General features: G+C 41.9%; 1 protein-coding gene across 1 annotated transcript in view; it reads left to right on the forward strand.

The window, feature by feature from the left end:
• LOC119967536 (structural maintenance of chromosomes protein 6-like) overlaps positions 1-19153 on the forward strand; it is a 130886-nt gene that overhangs the window by 30664 nt on the left and 81069 nt on the right. The window contains exons 7-12 of the mRNA XM_038800217.1: positions 437-517; positions 663-764; positions 6215-6334; positions 11544-11642; positions 12001-12147; positions 13157-13245. Coding sequence (XP_038656145.1) covers positions 437-517; positions 663-764; positions 6215-6334; positions 11544-11642; positions 12001-12147; positions 13157-13245 — 638 coding nt within the window. The remainder of the gene's footprint in view (positions 1-436; positions 518-662; positions 765-6214; positions 6335-11543; positions 11643-12000; positions 12148-13156; positions 13246-19153) is intronic.

Genomic DNA, 19153 nt, shown 5'->3' on the forward strand with positions numbered 1-19153 from the left:
CTGTGTTTATTATGTATTTACATTGTATATTTTTTGTTTACCCTATGTATTTTCTTTTCATGTACGGATTGACCTGTCTGAACTGTACTCAACAATATTTTTCACTGTACCTCGGTACGTGTGAAGATAAACAAATCCAATCCAATCCATTGCTAACCAATAAGGTTGATTCTGTTTGCAATTAAAGTTTACTTTTAGTTAGTGCATCTAAAAGAAGGCCAAGAAAAATATATTTATTGGCATAGCGGGGTTATGCTAAGTGGTCTTTTTTTTTTGTAGCAATGTGTGTTTTCCCAGTGGTTTCTAATTTATGCTGAAGACTGTCAAAGTTAATTACATTTTCTAGGGCGTCGGACTTTGCAAAACTAATATATTGGCAAAATTAACAATGGAATGTAGATGATTACTTTAGTAATACAATCCTATTTCCATACAGGTGGACAATCCGGTGTCAATTTTAACGCAAGAAATGAGCAAACATTTTTTACAATCAAAAAGTGAAGCAGATAAATATAAGGTAAATTTGTGTTTTGTGTAGCGATAATATGATAGTTCAAAAGTATAAAATAAGTCAATTTTCTCCTGCCTTTCCCAAACATTTTCAGCAATAAAAGTATTAATTTTAATTTGAAGACACCGACCATTTTATTTATTTTTTAAAGTTCTTTATGAAAGCTACTCAGCTAGAACAAATGCGAGACGATTATTCCTACATCATGCAGACAAAGGCACTAACAAATGAGAAAATTGAAAAACAGGATGAAGTAAGTAAAAGTGTGTATAATTCCCTTTGTTCAATTGAATGTTGTATGACTCAAATATAACTGCATTTTTGTTCTGGTTCTTATTTATTCCTTTGACCGTTCTGTTAATTCTTAAATGATTTACAAGGTATTCCATACCTCTACTTCATCCAATGATTCAACGTATGATTTTTTTTTAAACAAAGGGTTTCTTTCAGTTGGCCCAGAATTACATTTTGTTGATCCCATCCATCTGTTTTACTTTAAGCACACGCGGCTAAGCAGTCTCTTGCCAGGCATTGTCAAACTCGGGGGCGCGAGCCGTGGGCGTGTGTCGGGAGGGTCGCGGTGCCGTCCGTCGCGGCGCTCCCACTCGCGCAAATCCGCACGCAACAGCCGCAGCAGCTGGCTTTTAATAATGCTGGCTGTGAGCGTCCTTCAAAATGGCTAGGAACTATGCGCATGCGCACCGATGATCGGGGACGCATGCGCAGTGCGGCCGCATTTTTTAAATATGGTCGCAGCCTTTTTTTTTCAAATTCGGGGGGGCCAAAGGGACCAAAAACCATTTTCTCCATTTTTGGCAGCAACAATCAAGGCAAGAGAAAATGGTGGGCCGCGAAGGTCGGCCGGCGTCGGTTGCGAAGGTCGGCTGGGCTGGGTCCCAAAGGTTGGCCGGTTGGTAAAAATGGGTTCCTGGAAAAAAAGTTTTAAAAACACTGCTCTATGCAGTACAATTGCTACACTTTGTATCAAATTTGATTTGATTTGAGTGAGAGATATTTGAAATCCTGATAAACTCACTGTTGTAAAGCTTACCTGTGTAGCTTTTGGGGAAAGGTGGATGAGGGGGAGAAATAAACAAAATTAGGCTATGTTCAACTGGCCTGCAGAGATAAGCTCCTGATGCGACTGACTTGTTCAAGTTTTCCAATTGTGCTGTCGAAATTAATGCAAAATGGAAAAGACAGCAGGTCAGATAGCATCTGTCAAGAAAACACAAGCCCGTTGACTCAACTGAACAATGGTTTATACTTCAACTGTCAGCTGACTTGCTGTCATTGTGATTTGCTGTTGATCGGCTGAGTGTTTCCAGTGTTTTTGGTTTTGTTCTAGTCTTTATTTGGGTAAGTAAAATAGCATAGATGCCTCTTAATTTCTACACCGTACTTAAGCCATTTCCTTAATGAAGCAGAATTGCGAACATACAAATGAAGAGCAGGCATAGAGCATTTGGCTGCTCGCACCATTGAACAAGATAAGGGCTGATCTGATTGTGGTCTACTTTTATTAGGGCTTTAACATTTCATTGCAAACTTTACATAAGATGAGACCAAAATAGGTTTTTACAAAATTTACAGCCACTGTGGTTCAGGCATTAATTTACAAGCAAACTATCCCTTCCCTGTATTTTTCTTGGGTGCTTTTGTGCTCCTTCAATCCCTGGAAGCACTGATTTCCCCACTACATAGAAGTCGATCCTAGTGTAGACCCAGTGGACCTGGGAGAAGAAGGAGTACAACTTCTCCCTTGGGTGCGTGAACGTCCATGGGTCCGCTGCCCCCATCTGCTCCATGAAGTCATTCAGCTGTCTCGCCATGCTTGACTGTTTCCCTGCTTTGGGGCTGGATTTGTCCGTACGTGGGTCCTGTACACATTTGAAATCTCCCACCATCATGAGTCGGTGGGTGCCTATGTTGGGCATTTCTGCCATGGTTTTCTTTATGAATTCTACGTTATCCCAGTTGGGAGCGTATAAGTTTACAAGGACCACTGGTGCCCCTTCCACGACACCTCTAACCATGATATAACGTCCCCCTGGGTCCATAACTACCGTGGTCACCTTGAATGCCATCCTCTTAATGAGGAGTATGGCCACACCCCCTAGCCCTTGTCCCATAAATCACCTGGTATGTCTGTTCTACCCAACTCTTTTTTACCCTCAGTCGGTCTTGAGTACGTCTCTTGAGGAAGATTGCATTGGTCTTCAAATGGGTGAACACTCTGGATCTTTTCACTGGGCTGTTGAGTCCCCTGGGGTTCCAGGTGACTATTCTGATGAGGGGGGTTCTGTTCCCCCCCCCCCACCTGCGGAGTCAGCCGTACCTACCTCGTGATGCACCCCTGCATTCCGGGTTTTCCTTTGTTCGGGGGGCATCCGAAATGGCCTTTGTCACCATACTGACCATGTGCATGCAACCCTGCACTGCGGGGTTTTCCTTTGTCCAGGGGCTATCCAAGATGGCTGTCATTGCCATACTCTCCATGTGGATGTGCCCCTGCAGTCCAGAATTTCCCTTTTCTTTGGGGGTCATCCAAGATGGCCGTTTTTGTTCTTGATGTTGTCATGTGCAACCTGTCGTAACTGGAGTTTTACCCACCCCACCTCCTCCCCTCCCTTCTACCTCCCAGATTCCTTCTCTGAGCCTGTCCTCCCCTCCTCCTGCACTCCCTTGGGACTCGATGGCCGTAGTTGTTCTTAGTTTTTGGCATCGGCCGGAGTGACCTGTGGGTTCTGTCTGTCTCTGGGAGTTTGGGGATGTTCTCGTACCCTGACCAGCTTGCCCAGCCGCTGGACATATACTCAGTGGGTTCCTGTCCTCAATGCCCTCTGGTAGGCCCACAATGGATGTTCTGGCGGTGCGACTGGTTCTCCTGATCCTTTACCTTCTTCTTGAGTGTTCCTTGGGTCGCTACCAACCTTGCCATCTGTGTCTCCAATGAAGCGATTTGGTCACATTGGTCGATCGCTACTTTTTCCAGCTTTCTTATCATCGCTTCCTACCCCTCCAACTGTTGCTCCATCGTTTCCAGCGCAGCCTCAAAGTCGAGGGAATCTGTGACTGCCGCCTTCACCATTGCCATTATCCCCAGCTTAATCGTGTCTCTGGGCTTTAGGAGCTCCTGTGTAAGGAGTTCCATCCACTGGCTTATTGGCAGAAAGTCCAGCATGTGTATTGGTGATCCGGCCCACTCGGTTGCGACTTGCTCCTTGTGTTCGCTGCCTCGTTCTTTCTCTCCAGACTCTTGCTAACTCTACCATCTCTTCTGCTTTTTGAGTTGTTCACGGGCATCTCTTTGTATCTGTGGTGATCTTGGAGGAGGGTAAGGTGTGGTTTCCAGGCTTAGTGGCCTGTCTTGATTTAAAAGTTCCAAATTTGAAAATTCCAGGAGGAGAGCCATCTTTCCTGCGACTGCTCAGCACAGCCCCAGCTCCAGAGTGTGACACTTCCTTTCAGACCCTAGGAAGAAGTCCATCAGGACGAAGACTTGTCACCTTTTAGTTTGAATAGTTTTTTCAGTACCCTTTCCCTGGTGATTGTAATTGGTTCACATTCCTCTCTTCTGCTCTCCCTTTCGCCTCTTGATACCTATTTTTCTGGCATGTTATTTGTATCCTGTACATTGAAGACAGATGCAAGATATCTGTTCCAATTTGTGTACCATGTCCTTGTTTTCCACTACTATTTCCCCAGACTCTCTCTCTCTCGAGGACCAGTATTCACTTTTTTCTTTTTAAATGCAGTTAGAAACTATTATTATGTTTCTCTCGTGCTCTTTTTTTAAAAGCTATTCTTTGTTACCTTTTTATATTCTGTCCAATTTTCTAACCTGCCACTAATGTTTGCAATTTTACTTGCTTTCTTTGGCTAGAATTGTTTGTGATACCTTGCATGAAAAGCTGATCTGTTCAGATAACTGTCCATCAACATTTTGAGAAAACAACTGCATTGAATATTTCGCTGATTTCCAAGTCATAAACTGGGAAACTGTTCATCAAATAGAATAGAAATGAATCGCATTTGAACTTTGTGTCCATGCTGGCTCTCTGTGAGAACTACTCCCCAGTTTTTGAAAACATGGGAATTAATCTTTAATAGCACTATGACACTGATGAATGAATATCCTTAAGGCAACAGTATAATACTTAAAAGCTTTTCTGTCTTAATATATATTTTTCAGCCCTATAATAATTATCGTGGAGCATCAGCCATATCCTGATCAAGCACTTTCTTTCTGTTCAGCTTGCTTGTGTCACTCTTTCCATATTTTGCTGCATTTTGATCATTTGTTCATATCATAGCCATCTGACATTGACACACGAGTTGCATTTGCCACTTGTTGGCTGAGTTAACCACTATTTAATCCTGCTGACTCTGGTTGTAATAATTATGTTGCATCTTATTGTGAATCAAAAAATTAGCTATCAAGCACCAAATTTGAATCAAAATATTCTTGACATCATTGAGGATCAAAAGAACCTCCCTTAAGTACCCTCTTCATGTTGTCTTTCAATCAAAACAAATCTTGTATATTTTCCCCTCGTTTTAAGCCACTTATTTATACTTACTCATTTACGACAATCAATTTTTGTCCTTTCCTTGGAAGCTAGTTGCTCATTAACATTGCCAAAAGTTTCCCAAAAAATCTATTTGATAATGTGGACTATATTTTCATCCCTGCTGTAGTTGATATTGAACATCCAGTATTGGGGAAGAAATAAGTCAAATGTATTTTCTCTATACCATCCATTTCACGCTGTCTGCTTCTGCATAATTTATGAGCTGTTTCTGAAGAGCTTTGGAAGTAAATGCACTTGCGGACAGAGATCCTCTCTTTCATGAATCCATGTCGATTGTCCTTTTTAATGAGCTATGGTTTTGCAACAACTCAATTAAATAATTTCAATATTTGTCCTACAAATAAAAACAAACTTTATTGTTGAATGTTACTTTGTTTAAATCTGCCCGACTTGTTTAATATTTCAATAACATATCTTACTGAGAAAAAAGAATAAAATACATAGAATGACAATGGCATATACCAAAACTCTGCCATATTTAATGTTTGATATGACAAAATCAGCTTTGCAAATGCAGTTCCTAAAGACATCCACACCACCATGTTTCATTGCTTTATATACTAGGGCAGGTTATTCTTTGTCTTATATGTAATGAACATTATTCAAAACTATAATTTATTTATATTTATTTACATACATGCATGTACATACATGTTGATTCATAATCAAGTCCATTCAGAGTGACCTAGTGTATGATGAACCTAAAATGCAGCCTCAATGTATGTGCTTTAGTAAGTAGTTTTTGTAATTCGTAGGAGCAGCACAGTAGCACAGTGGTTAGCATGGTTGCTTCACAGCGCCAGAGTCCCAGGTTCGATTCCCAGCTTGGGTCACTGTCTATGCGGAGTCTGCACGTTCTCCCTGTTTCTGAATGGGTTTCCTCTGGGCGCTCCGGTTTCCTCCCACGGTCCAAAGATGTACAGGTTAGGTGGATTGGCCATGCTAAATTGCCCTTAGTGTCCAAAAATATGAGGTGGGGTTACTAGGTTACGGGGCTTAAGTGGGGCTCTCTTTACAAAGTGCCGGTGCAGACACGATGGGCTGAATGGCCTTCTGCACGTAAATTTTATGTTCTTTGTATCATGCATGATTTTAATCTTTTAAAAAGAATCTATCGGAGCTAAAGGATCAAGTTAAGCAAAAGGAAGACCGTTACAAAAGCCTTTCTTCGCTGAATGAACTACAGGATAAGCTGGAACAACTTAGGAATCGAATGGCCTGGGCATTGGTGAGCACTAAAAATAAAGTTTTGCCTTGGAGATGTGTCTCAATGGATTAGAATTATACTATATTTTGTTTCTTGTATAAGTGGTTACATAAATTAATTCACAGGCATAGATGGTGGATGATATTGGTGGATGGAGGGTGGTAGTGATTGAAGTGTAACTGTCCCTTAATAGACGACCCTGTGCTTCCTACCTTTCTTTGACCCATTATTAGTTGGACAATTACCCTCTGCAGAGCCTGAAGTAAATTTGCATCATTGTCAGCGTAAGATTCCTGGATTGATGATCATTTGATCCAGTAACTTTCTTCCAGCAATCCATTTTATGGTGTATATTTAGTTTGTCACTGGACAGCTGTGCTGTAATAATGGCAACTAGTAATGGTGTTATCTTAACAGTAGTAGAAGACTGCTTCTGCTTTAATGAAATAGATTTAAGCCAAGAAGTTCTACCGCGGCTTTAAATATTTTGAAGTGTCTAAGTGTAGTTTCCATTTGAATGCTTCGGTTGAGCTATGGGAGAGGGTTTGTGTGACACCATATCGCAGCGCCATTCCAGGCCTCCTATGTTCGTGAACTCTGGGGGGAAAAACAAACCTTTTCCAAATAATATCCAATATTATGCAACTTTGTCAGCTAAATCTAGCCAATAGTTACCACCAACGAGTTATCTTTAGGTTTGGGAAAGTCTTCTATTCAGTGTAGTTGTTCTCTGAGGTCTCTAAAAATTAGTAGCATTCGGATTGGAGTTCTCTACTTTTTGGCGAGCTCCTGTTTTTTATTTAATTTATGGGATGTGGGTGTTGCTGTCCAGACCAGCAGCTATTGCCAATCTCTAGTTTCCCTTGAGAAGATGATGAGCTGCAGTCCCTAAGGTGTAGGTACACTCAGTGCTCGTAGGGAGGAAGTTTCAGGAATTTGACCCAGTGACAGTAAAGGAATGGCGATATATTTCCAAATAAGTATGATGAGTGACTTGGAGGGGAACTTCCAGATAGTGGTGGCCCCAGGTATCCGCTGCTCTTGTCCTTCTAGATCAGTGGTTCTCAACCGGGGTCCACATGGTAAACTAATCCTAAAGTCCATCTACCTTACCGTGAGGGTTGGAAACGGATTAGCGGTATTTTCGTACGTTGCCAAACTTATACTAATATGAAAAGTAATGAAAAAAACTTTTTACTGACTAAATTGAATTAAATTACTCAAAAAATAACCAATTCATATCAAATATACACAGTTTCTAGTGTGGACCCCTGGGGGTCCATGTAACATTACTGGGGGTCCACACAAAAAAAATACCAAATTGGGGGTCCACGGTGATATTTTAGTGGTCCATAGAGCAATTCTACTTCAGAACAATTGTTATTACTGAGAATCAAGTAGAAGAAAACAATGTTTGTTTTCATGATGAATATTCACCTTTTCTCTCTCTCTCGCACTGACAAAGGTCAAAGAGAGATTATAATCTATCTAATTTACGTTGAGGTAAATACCCACGGTTGACCTGACGCTTATGCCACGTTTCTCCTTGACAAGTTTAATGAATGATTTAACACAGTAATCACTAGAAACTGTGTATATTTGATATGAATTGGTTATTTTTTGAGTAATTTAATTCAATTTAGTCAGTAAAAAGTTTTTTTCATTACTTTTCATATTAGTATAAGTTTGGCAACGTACGAAAATACCGCTAATCCGTTTCCAACCCTCACGGTAAGGTAGATGGACTTTAGGATTAGTTTACCACGCATATAAGAAGCTTTTTTTTCTGTGGAATGGCTATGGGGGTCCACAAAAAAAATTAAGAGGAAAAGGGGTCCATGGGTTAAAAAAGGTTGAGAACTCCTGTTCTAGGTGGTAGTGGTTATGGGTTTGGAGGGTCCTGCCTAAGGAACCTGAATGAGTTCCTGCAATGCATGTTTTAGATGGTACATACAATTGCCACTGTTGGTTGGTGGTGGAGCGATTGAATGTTTGTGGAATGGGGAGCAATCAAGCGGGGCTGCTCTGTCCTAGATGGTGTTGAGCTTCTCGAGTATTGTTGGAGCTGCACTCATTCAGGCAAGTGGAGAGTATTCCATTACACTCCTGCCTTGTGCCTTGTAGATAGATGGTGGGCAGCCTTTTTGTGGTCAGGTGGTGAGTTACTCGCCACACTATTCCCAGCCTTTGACCTGCTTTGTTGGACACTGTGAGATTCAGCGATGGTAATGCCATTGAATGTTGAAGGGTTAGATCCAATCTTGTTTGAGATGGTCATTGCCCAGCACTTATGTGGTGTGAATGTTACTTGTCAGCCGAAGCCTGGATATTGCCCAGGTCTTGCTGCATTTGGACATGAACTGCTTCAGTGTCTGAGGCATAGTGAATGATGCAGAACATTGTGCAGTCATCAGCGAACATCCTCACTTGTGACCTTATTATGGAAAGAAGGTCATTGATGAAACAGCTGAACATGGTTGAGCCTCGGACACTACCCTCATAAACTCCTGCAGTGATATGCTGGAACTGTGATGATTGACCTCCAATAATCACAGCCATCTTCCTTTGTGCCAGTTATAACTCCAACCAGGGGAAAGATTTCCCCTGATTCCCATTTGACTCCAGTTTTGCCAGGGCTCTTTGATGCCATACTTGGTCAAATGTAATGATGTCAAGTGCAGTCACTCTCGCCTCACCTATGGAGTTCATCTCTTTTTTTTGTTCGTGTTTGTACCAAGGCTGCAATGAAGTCAGGAACTGTAGACCCTGACGGAACCCAAACTGAGCGCCTGTGACCAGGTTACTGCAGACTAAGTGCCATTTGAGAGCACTGTTGATGACTCCTTCCTTCATTTTGCTGATGTTGGAGACTAGGCTGACTGGGTGGATTTGTCCCGTTTCTTGTGTATAAGACACACCTCCGCAATTGTCCACAATGCTGTGTAGATGCCACTATTGTAGCTATACAACAATCAACATCCTGGGGATTACCATTGATCAGAAACTGAACTGGACTAGCCACATTAATACCGTGGCTACCAGGGCAGGTCAAAGGCTAGGAATCCTACGGTGAGTTACTCGCCTTCTGACCCCCAAAGCCTGTCCACCATCTATAAGGCACAAGTCAGGAGTGTACTGGAATACTCTCCACTTGCCTGGATGAGTACAGCTCCAACAACACTCAAGAAGCTTGACACCATCCAGGACAACTTGATTGTTCCTCCTTCCACAAACCCTGACCACTACCATCTAAAAGGACAAGTGCAGCAGAGACCTGGACACCCCACCACCTGGAGGTTCCCCTCCAAGTCACTCACCATCCAGACTTAGAAATATTTTGTCGTTCCTTCACTGACGCTAGGGTAAAATCCCAGAGGACCCTCTCAATACCATAGTGGGTATAACTGAAGGACTACAGCGGTTCAAGAAGGCAACTCATCGCCACCTGATGGGCAATAAATGCGGGTCTAACCAGTGACACCCACATCCTGGAAATGAATTTTTTTTTAAATTGTCAATCAAAGACACCTTTCAGATTACTGCATTTGACGGTTCCCATGTTATCAAATTCTTTATTTTATCTTAATTTTATTTTTATTCTGGATTTTACTTCATTTTTGAATCTTCCTTTTACTCAAGTATCTAGGTAGAACATAAGAACAGTAGGTCATCATCTGACCCATTGAGTCTGCTCTGCCGTTCAATAAGATCATGATTCATCGGTTTGTGTTGAGTTCCACATTCCCCATCTACTCTGATGACCTTGAGTCCGTTGCCCAACAGGAATCTATATACCTCTGCCTCTACCGCCTTCTGATGCAGAGTTCCAAAGTCGCTCAACCATCTGAGAGAAAAGTGTACTCACCTATCCTAGAAATGTGCCCTGTAGTTCTGCACTCACCCACAAGAGGAGACACCCTTCCAACGCCCACCTTGTTGTTAACGTTCAGGATCTTGTATCAATTGTCACCCCACGCTCTTCTAAATTAGTGGAAACAAGCCCAGCCTTTCCAAGTTATCCTTGTAAAATAACCCGCTCATTCCGGTATGAATCTAGTAAAACGCATTAAAGGCATTCACGTCTTTCCTCAATTAAGGAAACTGATACTGCACATAGTATTTGAGATGTGGCCTCACCAATTTGCTGTATAACTGAAGCATAGCGTCCTTAATTTTATGCTCAATTCCTCTTGTAATAAATTATAGCATTCCATTAGCCTTCTTGATTACTTGCTGCACTTGCATACTAACTTTTTGTGACTCATGCAATGTCAAGCTAACTGGCCTATAGTTTTCTATTTTCTGCCTCCCTCCCTCCCTTGAATTGAGGGGTTATATTTGCTACTTTCCAGTCTGATGAAACCTTCCCAGAATCTAATGAATTTTGGAAAGTTAACACCAATGCCCCTCCCATCTCAGACGCCAACCCTTCAGAGGATGAAGTCCATCAGGACCCGGAGATTTGTCAGCCCATAGTTCCATCAGTTTGCTCAGTACCACTTGCCGAATGATTGTAAGTTCGTCAAATTTCTCTCTTTCCCTCCAACTCCTGATTGACAGTTATTTCTGGAACGTTACTTGTGCACTCTATATTGAATATGGAAGCAAAATATCAGTTCATTTCATCTGTCATTATCTCCTATTAACTCCCCATTCTCACTCTGTAGAGGACCAACACCTAACTTTAGTTTTTTCCTGTTTAATTACCCATAGAAACACTTGCTATATGTTTTAGCATTCCTACCTAGATTCCTCTCACTCTAATTTAGTTCTGATTAACCTTTGTTCTCTGCTGTTTTTTCTATTCTGACCAATCATCTGACCTGCTACTCTGCTCAGTTATTTTCTTAAATTTGATGCTTTATTGAACTGCCTGAGTTAACTATGGATGGTGGCTCTTCCCTTTTGGATTTTTATTTACAGCAAGAATATGCCGACTTTGTAATATCCCCTTTAAATGTCTGCCCCTGCCTCTCTATTGATCTATTGCCTAGCCTAGTATCTCATTTCTTTTTGCCTAGCTCAGTTTTCATGCCCATGTGGTTGCTCTTATTTAAGTTTAAAATACTAGCTTTGGACCCATTCTTCTCCCTTTCAAACTGGATGTAAAATGCAGTGATATTGTGGTTGCTGTTACCTCGGGGTGCCTTTAATGTGAGGTCATTAGTTAATCCTGTCAGATAACACAATACTAAGTCTAAAATAACTTTTTTAAATTTTGCATTACTAGGTCATTGAAGTTGAAAAGCAGCTGCAACCGATAAAAGATCGTGTTAAAGCTGAAGAAAATCGCAGTGTCAAATATGATCAGAAAGTAGAGGAATGGCAGGTGGGTCGGTGTTTTGGACTAATTAATTTCCTTGGCAAGTTGCCATGATTTTCTATGTGAATTTACCCTCGTGTCTAAGGGATTTAGACAAATACTTGTAGGTGATAAATTTTCCAGGTTGTGGGAAAAGGGCAGAAAAGTGAGATTCATTGTACAGCTCTACCAAAGGGCCAGCATGAGGGCTGTAGACTAACTGGCCACTTCATGTTCTTTTTCATTCTATACTTCTACAATCAATTGTCTGCATTTTCGATGTTGCTGCCACTGAAGTATTAAAACATTACTGAAGTATTGAAAATGCTAGTTCTTTACTTTTAAAATGAAATTAAACCTCTGCTTTTATTACCCTTCCCTGCAGGTTAAAGTAAATGTGGCAGAAGAACATTTTAAAACAGTTCAGAATAAATTACAGGAGATTACAGAAGAGGCTCAAGTATTACGACCGCAGTGTACAACTTTAAAAGAAGATGTACAAAGTAAAAATAAAGTGTGCAAAGAGTCTGAGGTCAGTAGGTTTAATGGAATATAGTAAAACTGAGTAGATGTTTTATGCAAATGTTGGATAATGTACAGTCTGTTAGGAAAGTTAAAAAAATATTACTTCAGGAAAGTTCAAACGATATTACTTGTTTCATCTCAAATATGGATTTAGTACCTTGGAACATGTTCCAGTCTGTGGTGCCCTGTATCAACTTTCAGTGATTGAGACAGGAAATGGATTTTTTCTAAATTGAACTCCCTTATTTTATTATGTGTTTTGTTGCCTGACTTCTGGTCCTCACCTTGGTCTTATAACTCTTACGAACAATGATCTCATTGCCCTCTCATGTACAGTTGGAGCAACTAACCGTTCTTGTTTACTTTACAACCTCAAGAAGGGCCAAGAGTTAAGATAATTCTTGGGAATGGAATGTAATACTTCAAAAGTAGATGATCTCTGTAGCTTCATGCTCGCGTCTTGATATAAACAGTGTCAAAGCTTGCAGAAGAGCACAAAGATTTCTTCTTCTCCACACCCAAGATCCCCCACCACCACTGAACAATCATGAAGCTCAACTAGAAAGATGCAATAAATTCCTTAATCTTGGGAGACCAGAATAGAGGAACTATTGAGGGCGGCATAGTGATTAGCACTGCTGCCTCAGCGCCAGGGAACCCAGGTTCAATTTCCACCTTGGGTGACTGTCATGTGGAGTTTGTATGTTCTCCCCATGTCTGCATGGGTTTCCTCCAGGTACGTTAGTGTACAAAACGTTAGGTGGGGTTACTGGGGGATGGAGTGGAGGAGTGGGTCTAGGTTCGATGTTCTTTCAAAGGGTCATAGCAGACTCGATGGGCCAAATGGTCTCCTGCTGCACTGTAGAGATTCTATGAATGCTCTTTTGTCGTCACTATCTATTTCAGATGTCACTTTTAGTTTTCAATTTTAGAGCTTCAGTTTTATTATTTGTATACCTATGTTTCTACACCAATAAAATCAGGTTTTTAAGCCAAATATTTTTGAATGCTTGCAGGCCACTTTCCACCGCTACAGGACACAGTTAAAACAACTTGAAAAAGACCATGATCAGTTACAGAGACGAATTGAAGAACTACGAAATAGGTCAGAATATTATTTGTACCGTCTTAGAAGACTTATCAGCAGGTTTCATTCTGAGGGGTAGGCGTTGGGGGTGGCACAGCGCTGCTGCCTCACAGCGCCAAAGACCTGGGTTTGATTCCAACTTTGGGTGACTATGTGGAGTTTGCACATTTCTTCCTATGGCTGTATGGGTTTCCTCCCACAGACTAAAGATGTTCAGGTTAGGTGGATTGGCCATTCTAAATTGCCCCAAAGTGGGGTTACAGGAATGGGGTGAGGGATTGGGCCCAAGTAGAGTGCTCTTTCAGAGGGTTGCTGCAGATTCAGTGGGCTGAATGGCCTCTTCCTGCACTGCAGGGATTTTACCATTCTATGACATTGTAATTTTAAACGAGAGTAAATCAGATTTCTTTTATTTTCTTGGATTCCTGAACTGATCTTCTGAACCATTTTCTTCTTCATCACTATGCTGATGACTTTCCCCACAGCACTGCCAATTTCTGCCCTATATCAACTCATCCCTGTTGAAACCCTCACTTGTGTCTTTGTGACCTCCAGTTTTGACTATTCCATGCTCTCCTGGCTGGCGTCCAGCATGCACCCCTTGTAAACTGTCTTATCTGAACTCTGCTACCCTTATCCTAACTTGGACAAATATTATTCATCCATATGCTTGCTAACATATCTGATGGATCTCTGTGTCTATTCGGAAACTTGGATATCCATTATCCCTTCTCAGTTCCCAAATAACAGAGGTCAAGTCTGTACTTTTTGGCAAAGTCCACTGGAATTTTATTAGTCAGCTGTACTGCCCACTGGTAACTTTATTTTCAATACAACATTTGGAGAGTTCCGACTAGCCCTTTAGCAAGCTAGTCAGATTGATTGTCTTTAGTGAATACATAGTTGAGTTTTAAAATACCGATCATGGTAATTCTTCAAATCATAATACACAGTATAAAATGAATAAGTGAATAAACAAAAGAAAGATGGCAATTAGCAAAGGCAAGCAGCAAAGACATAGGTTTCAAAAAAATTGAGAGAGTGAGTGAATCCAGAATGAGTTTTCCATCCCGGGTAAGTTATTCTTAAGGAGATTATTATTTTACTCTCGCCTTCTTTTCACCTCTGATTGGCTTTAACTAATTAATAATTCACTCAATTCGGCCTAACTGTCTTATCAATTTTAAGAAATATATGTATTTGAATATCTTGGTTCCACTTTCCCATACCATTGCTTGCCAATTTTTAATGCGAAAAACACAGTTTTTGTTAAGAAATTATCAGTCCTAGACTGGCTGTTACTATAGAAACGGGACTACTCGTACTGTACAACAATGGGTCCTTTTAGCTAGTTGCCGTCTGTGTCCTTGTAGTCTCAAGCAACTTGCGAAATGTGTAATCTAAAAAATAAAGAATATTATCTGGCTTAACCCTGAGTGGGTTCCCAGCTATTTGTTGCATTTAATTGCTATTAATTATTCTTAATGAATTCTCAATTAAACCTCGATCATCTCCCCTTACTCTCAAGGTTATAGCTGATTAGAAAAGTCAATTTCTATCACTATCTTAACTATCACTTAATCCAATTCCTCAATTTTAAAATTTTCACCTTAGTTTTCAACTCCCAACACGGTCTTGGCCTTTCCCTCCTTTATCCTCTCTGCCTCCTCATGGATGGCTCCTCCTTGAAAGAACATAAGAACGAGGAGCAGGATTAGGCCAGATGGCCCCTCGAGCCTGTTCCACCATTCAATGAGATCATGACTGATGTTGTGTGGACTCAGCTTCACTTTCCGGCCTGAACACCATAACCCTTGATCCCTTTATTCTTCAAAAAAACTATCTATCTTTATCTTAAAAACATTTAATAAAGGAGCCTCAACTGCTTCACTGGGCAAGGAATTCCATAGAATTCCATAAGTTCCTCCTAAACTCAGTCCTAAATCTACTTCCCCTTATTTTGCGGCTATGCCCCCTAGTTCTGCTTTCACCCGCCAGTGGAAACAACCTGCCCACATCTATCCTATCTATTCCCTTCATAATTGTATATGTTTCCATAAGATCCCCCCTCATCCTTCTAAATTCCAACGAGTACAGTCCCAGTCTACTCAACCTCTCCTTGTAATCCAACCCCTTCAGATCTGGGATTAACCTAGTGAATCTCCTTTGCACACCCTCCAGCGCCAGTACGTCCTTTCTCGGGTAAGGAGACCAAAATTGAACACAATACTCCAGTTGTGGCCTCACTAACACCGTATACAATTGCAGCATAACCTCTCAAGTCTTAAACTCCATCCCTCTAGCAATGAAGGACAAAATTCCATTCGCCTTCTTAATCACCTGTTGCACCTGTAAACCAACTTTTTGCAACTCATGCACAAGCGCACCCAGGTCTCTCAGTACAGCAGCATGTTTTAATATTTTATCATTTAAATAATGATCCCTTTTGCTGTTATTCCTATCAAAATGGATAACCTCCCATTTGTCAACATTGTATTCCATCTGCCAGACCCTAGCCCATTCACTTAACCTATCCAAATCCCTCTGCAGACTTCCGGCATCCTCTGCACTTTTTGCTTTACCACTCATCTTAGTGTCGTCTGCAAACTTGGACACATTGCCCTTGGTCCCCAAGTCCAAATCATCTATGTAAATTGGGAACAACTGTGGGCCCAACACTGATCCCTGAGGGACACCACTAGCGACTGATGGCAAACCAGAGAAACACCCATTAATCCCCACTCTTTGTTTTCTATTAATTAACCAATCCTCTATCCATGCTACTATTTTACCCTTAATGCCATGCATCTTTATCTTATGCAGCAACCTTTTGTATGGCACCTTGTCAAAGGCTTTCTGGAAATCCAGATATACCACATCCATTGGCTCCCCGTTATCTAACGCTCTGGTAATGTCCTCAAAAAATTCCACTAAATTTGTTAGGCACGACTTGCCCTTTATGAACCCATGCTGCGTCTGCCCAATGGGACAATTTTCATCCAGATGCCTCGCTATTTTTTCTTTGATGATAGATTCCAGCATCTTCCCTACTACCGAAGTTAGGCTCACTGGACTATAATTACCCGTTTTCTGCCTACATCCTTTTTAAACAGCGGTGTCACGTTTGCTAATTTCCACTCCACCGGGACCACCCCAGAGTCTAGTGAATTTTGATAAATTATCACTAGTGCATTTGCAATTTCCCAAGCCATCGTTTTTAGCACTCTGGGATACATTCCATCAGGGCCAGAAGACTTGTCTACCTTTAGCCCCATTAGCTTGCCCATCACTACCTCCTTAGTGTTAACAATCATCTCAAGGTCCTCACCTGTCATAGCCTCATTTCTATCAGTCACTGGCATGTTATTTGTGTCTTCCACTGTGAAGACCGTCCCAAACAACCTGTTCAGTTCCTCAGCAATTTCCTCATCTCCCATTATTAAATCTCCCTTCTCATCCTCTAAAGGACCAATATTTACCTTAGCCACTCTTTTTTTTGTTTTATATATTTGTACAAACTTTTACACTCTCTTTTTAAATTCTGAGCAAGTTTGCTCCCATAATCTATCTTACTCTTATTTATAGCTTTTTTAGTAGCTTTCTGTTGCCCCCTAAAGATTTCCCAGCCCTCTAGTCTCCCACTAATTTTTGCCACTTTGTATGCTTTTTCCTTCAATTTGATACTCTCCCTTATTTCCTTGGGTATCCGCGGTCGAATTTCCCTCTTTCTGCCATCCTTCCTTTTTGTTGGTATAAACCTTTGCTGAGCACTGTGAAAAATCGCTTGGAAGGTTCTCCACTGTTCCTCAACTGTTTCACCATAAAGTTTTTGCTCCCAGTCTACCGTAGCTAGTTCTTCTCTCATCCCATTGTCATCTCCTTTGTTTAAGCACAAAACACTAGTGTTTGATTTTACATTCTCACACTCCATCTGTATTTTAAATATTGTGATCGCTCCTTCCGAGAGGATCCCTAACTATGAGATCATTAATCAATCCTGTCTCATTACACAAGACCAGATCTAGGACCGCTTGTTCCCTTGTCGGTTCCATTACATACTGTTCTAGGAAACTATCGCGGATACATTCTATAAACTCCTCCTCAAGGCTGCCTTGACCGACCTGGTTAAACCAATCGACATGTCGATTAAAATCCCCCATGATAACTGCTGTACCATTTCTACATGCATCAGTTATTTCTTTGTTTATTGCCTGCCCCACCATAATGTTACTATTTGGTGGCCTATAGACTACTCCTATCAATGACTTTTTCGCCTTACTATTCCTGATTTCCACCCAAATGGATTCAACCTTATCCTCCATAGCACCGATGTCATCCCTTACTATTGCCCGGATGTCATCGTTAAATAACAGAGCTACACCACCTCCCTTACCATCCATTCTGTCCTTCCGAATAGTTTGATCCCCTTGGATATTTAACTCCCAGTCGTGACCATCCTTTAACCATGTTTCAGTGATGGCCATTAAATCATAGTCATTCATGATGATTTGCACCATCAACTCATTTACCTTATTCCGAATACTACGAGTATTCAGGTAAAGTACACTTATGTTGGCTTTTATACCTCTGTTTTGAATCTTAACACCTCGATCAGTAACCTCTCCTAAGCTATATTTCATCTTAACTTTTCTCCTAATTTTCCTTGTTGTGAACCCATATCTTCATGCAATAACCAGCGCGTTGCTTACCATTTATGTTTTTACTTCCCGTTTTATTCCTTTTAGTATTACTGGGCCTATTCACTGAGCTTCCCTCAGTCACTGTACCTTATACTGTCACCCTTTTTGATTTTTGACTATGGCTCCTGCGCCTTACACTTTCCCCCTTACTGCCTTTTGTTTCTGTCCCTGTTTTACTACCTTCCGACTTCCTCCATTGGTTCCCGTCCCCCTGCCACATTAGTTTAAACCCTCCCCAACAGCTCAAGCAAACCCCCCCCCCCCCCCCCCCCCCTCCAAGGACACCGGTTCCAGTCCTGCCCAGGTGCAGACTGTCCGGTTTGTATTGGTCCCGCCTCCCCCCGAACCGGTTCCAATGCCCCAGGAATTTGAATCCCTCCCTCTTGCACCATCTCTCGAGCCCGCATTCATCCTATCTATCCTGACATTCCTACTCTGACTAGCTTGTGGCACAGGTAGCAATCTTGAGATTAATACCTTTGAGGTCCTACTTTTTAGTTTAACTCCTAACTCCCTGAATTCAGCTTGCAGGACCGTGTCCCGTTTTTTACCTATATCGTTGGTGCCTATGTGCACACGACAGCTGGCTGTTCACCCTCCCTCCCCCACTCCAAGTATATCCTGCAGCCGCTCCGAGACATCCTTGACCCTTGCACCAGGGAGGCAACATACCATCCTGGAGTCTCGATTGCGTCCGCAAAACCGCCTGTCTATTCCCCTTACGATTGAGTCCCCTATCACTATAGCCCTGCCATTCTTCTTCCTGCCCTGCTGTGCAGCAGAGCCAGCCACAGTGCCATGAACCTTGCTGCTGCCTTCCCCTGGTGAGCCATCTCCCCCAACAGTATCCAAAGCGGTATATCTGTTTTGCAGGGAGATGACCGCAGGGGACTCCTGCACTGCCTTCCTACTCTTGCTCTGTCTTTTGGTCACCCATTTTCTATCTCCCTCAGTATCTTTCACCTGCAGTGTGACCAACTCGCTAAACGTGCTTTCCACGACGTCCTCAGCATCGCGGATGCTCCAAAGTGAGTCCGTCCGTCCAGCTCCAGAGCAGTCAAGTGGACTAACAGGAGCTGCAACTGGACACACTTCTTGCACGTGAAGGAGCCAGGGACAGTAGACGTGTCCCTGGGCTCCCACATCGCACACGAGGAGCATGACAGGGGTCTGAGATCTCCTGCCATGTCTTGGTTAACTTATACAACTACAATTCCAAAAAAAAA

Source organism: Scyliorhinus canicula, chromosome 6, assembly GCF_902713615.1.
Source record: "Scyliorhinus canicula chromosome 6, sScyCan1.1, whole genome shotgun sequence".
NCBI lineage: Eukaryota > Metazoa > Chordata > Chondrichthyes > Carcharhiniformes > Scyliorhinidae > Scyliorhinus > Scyliorhinus canicula.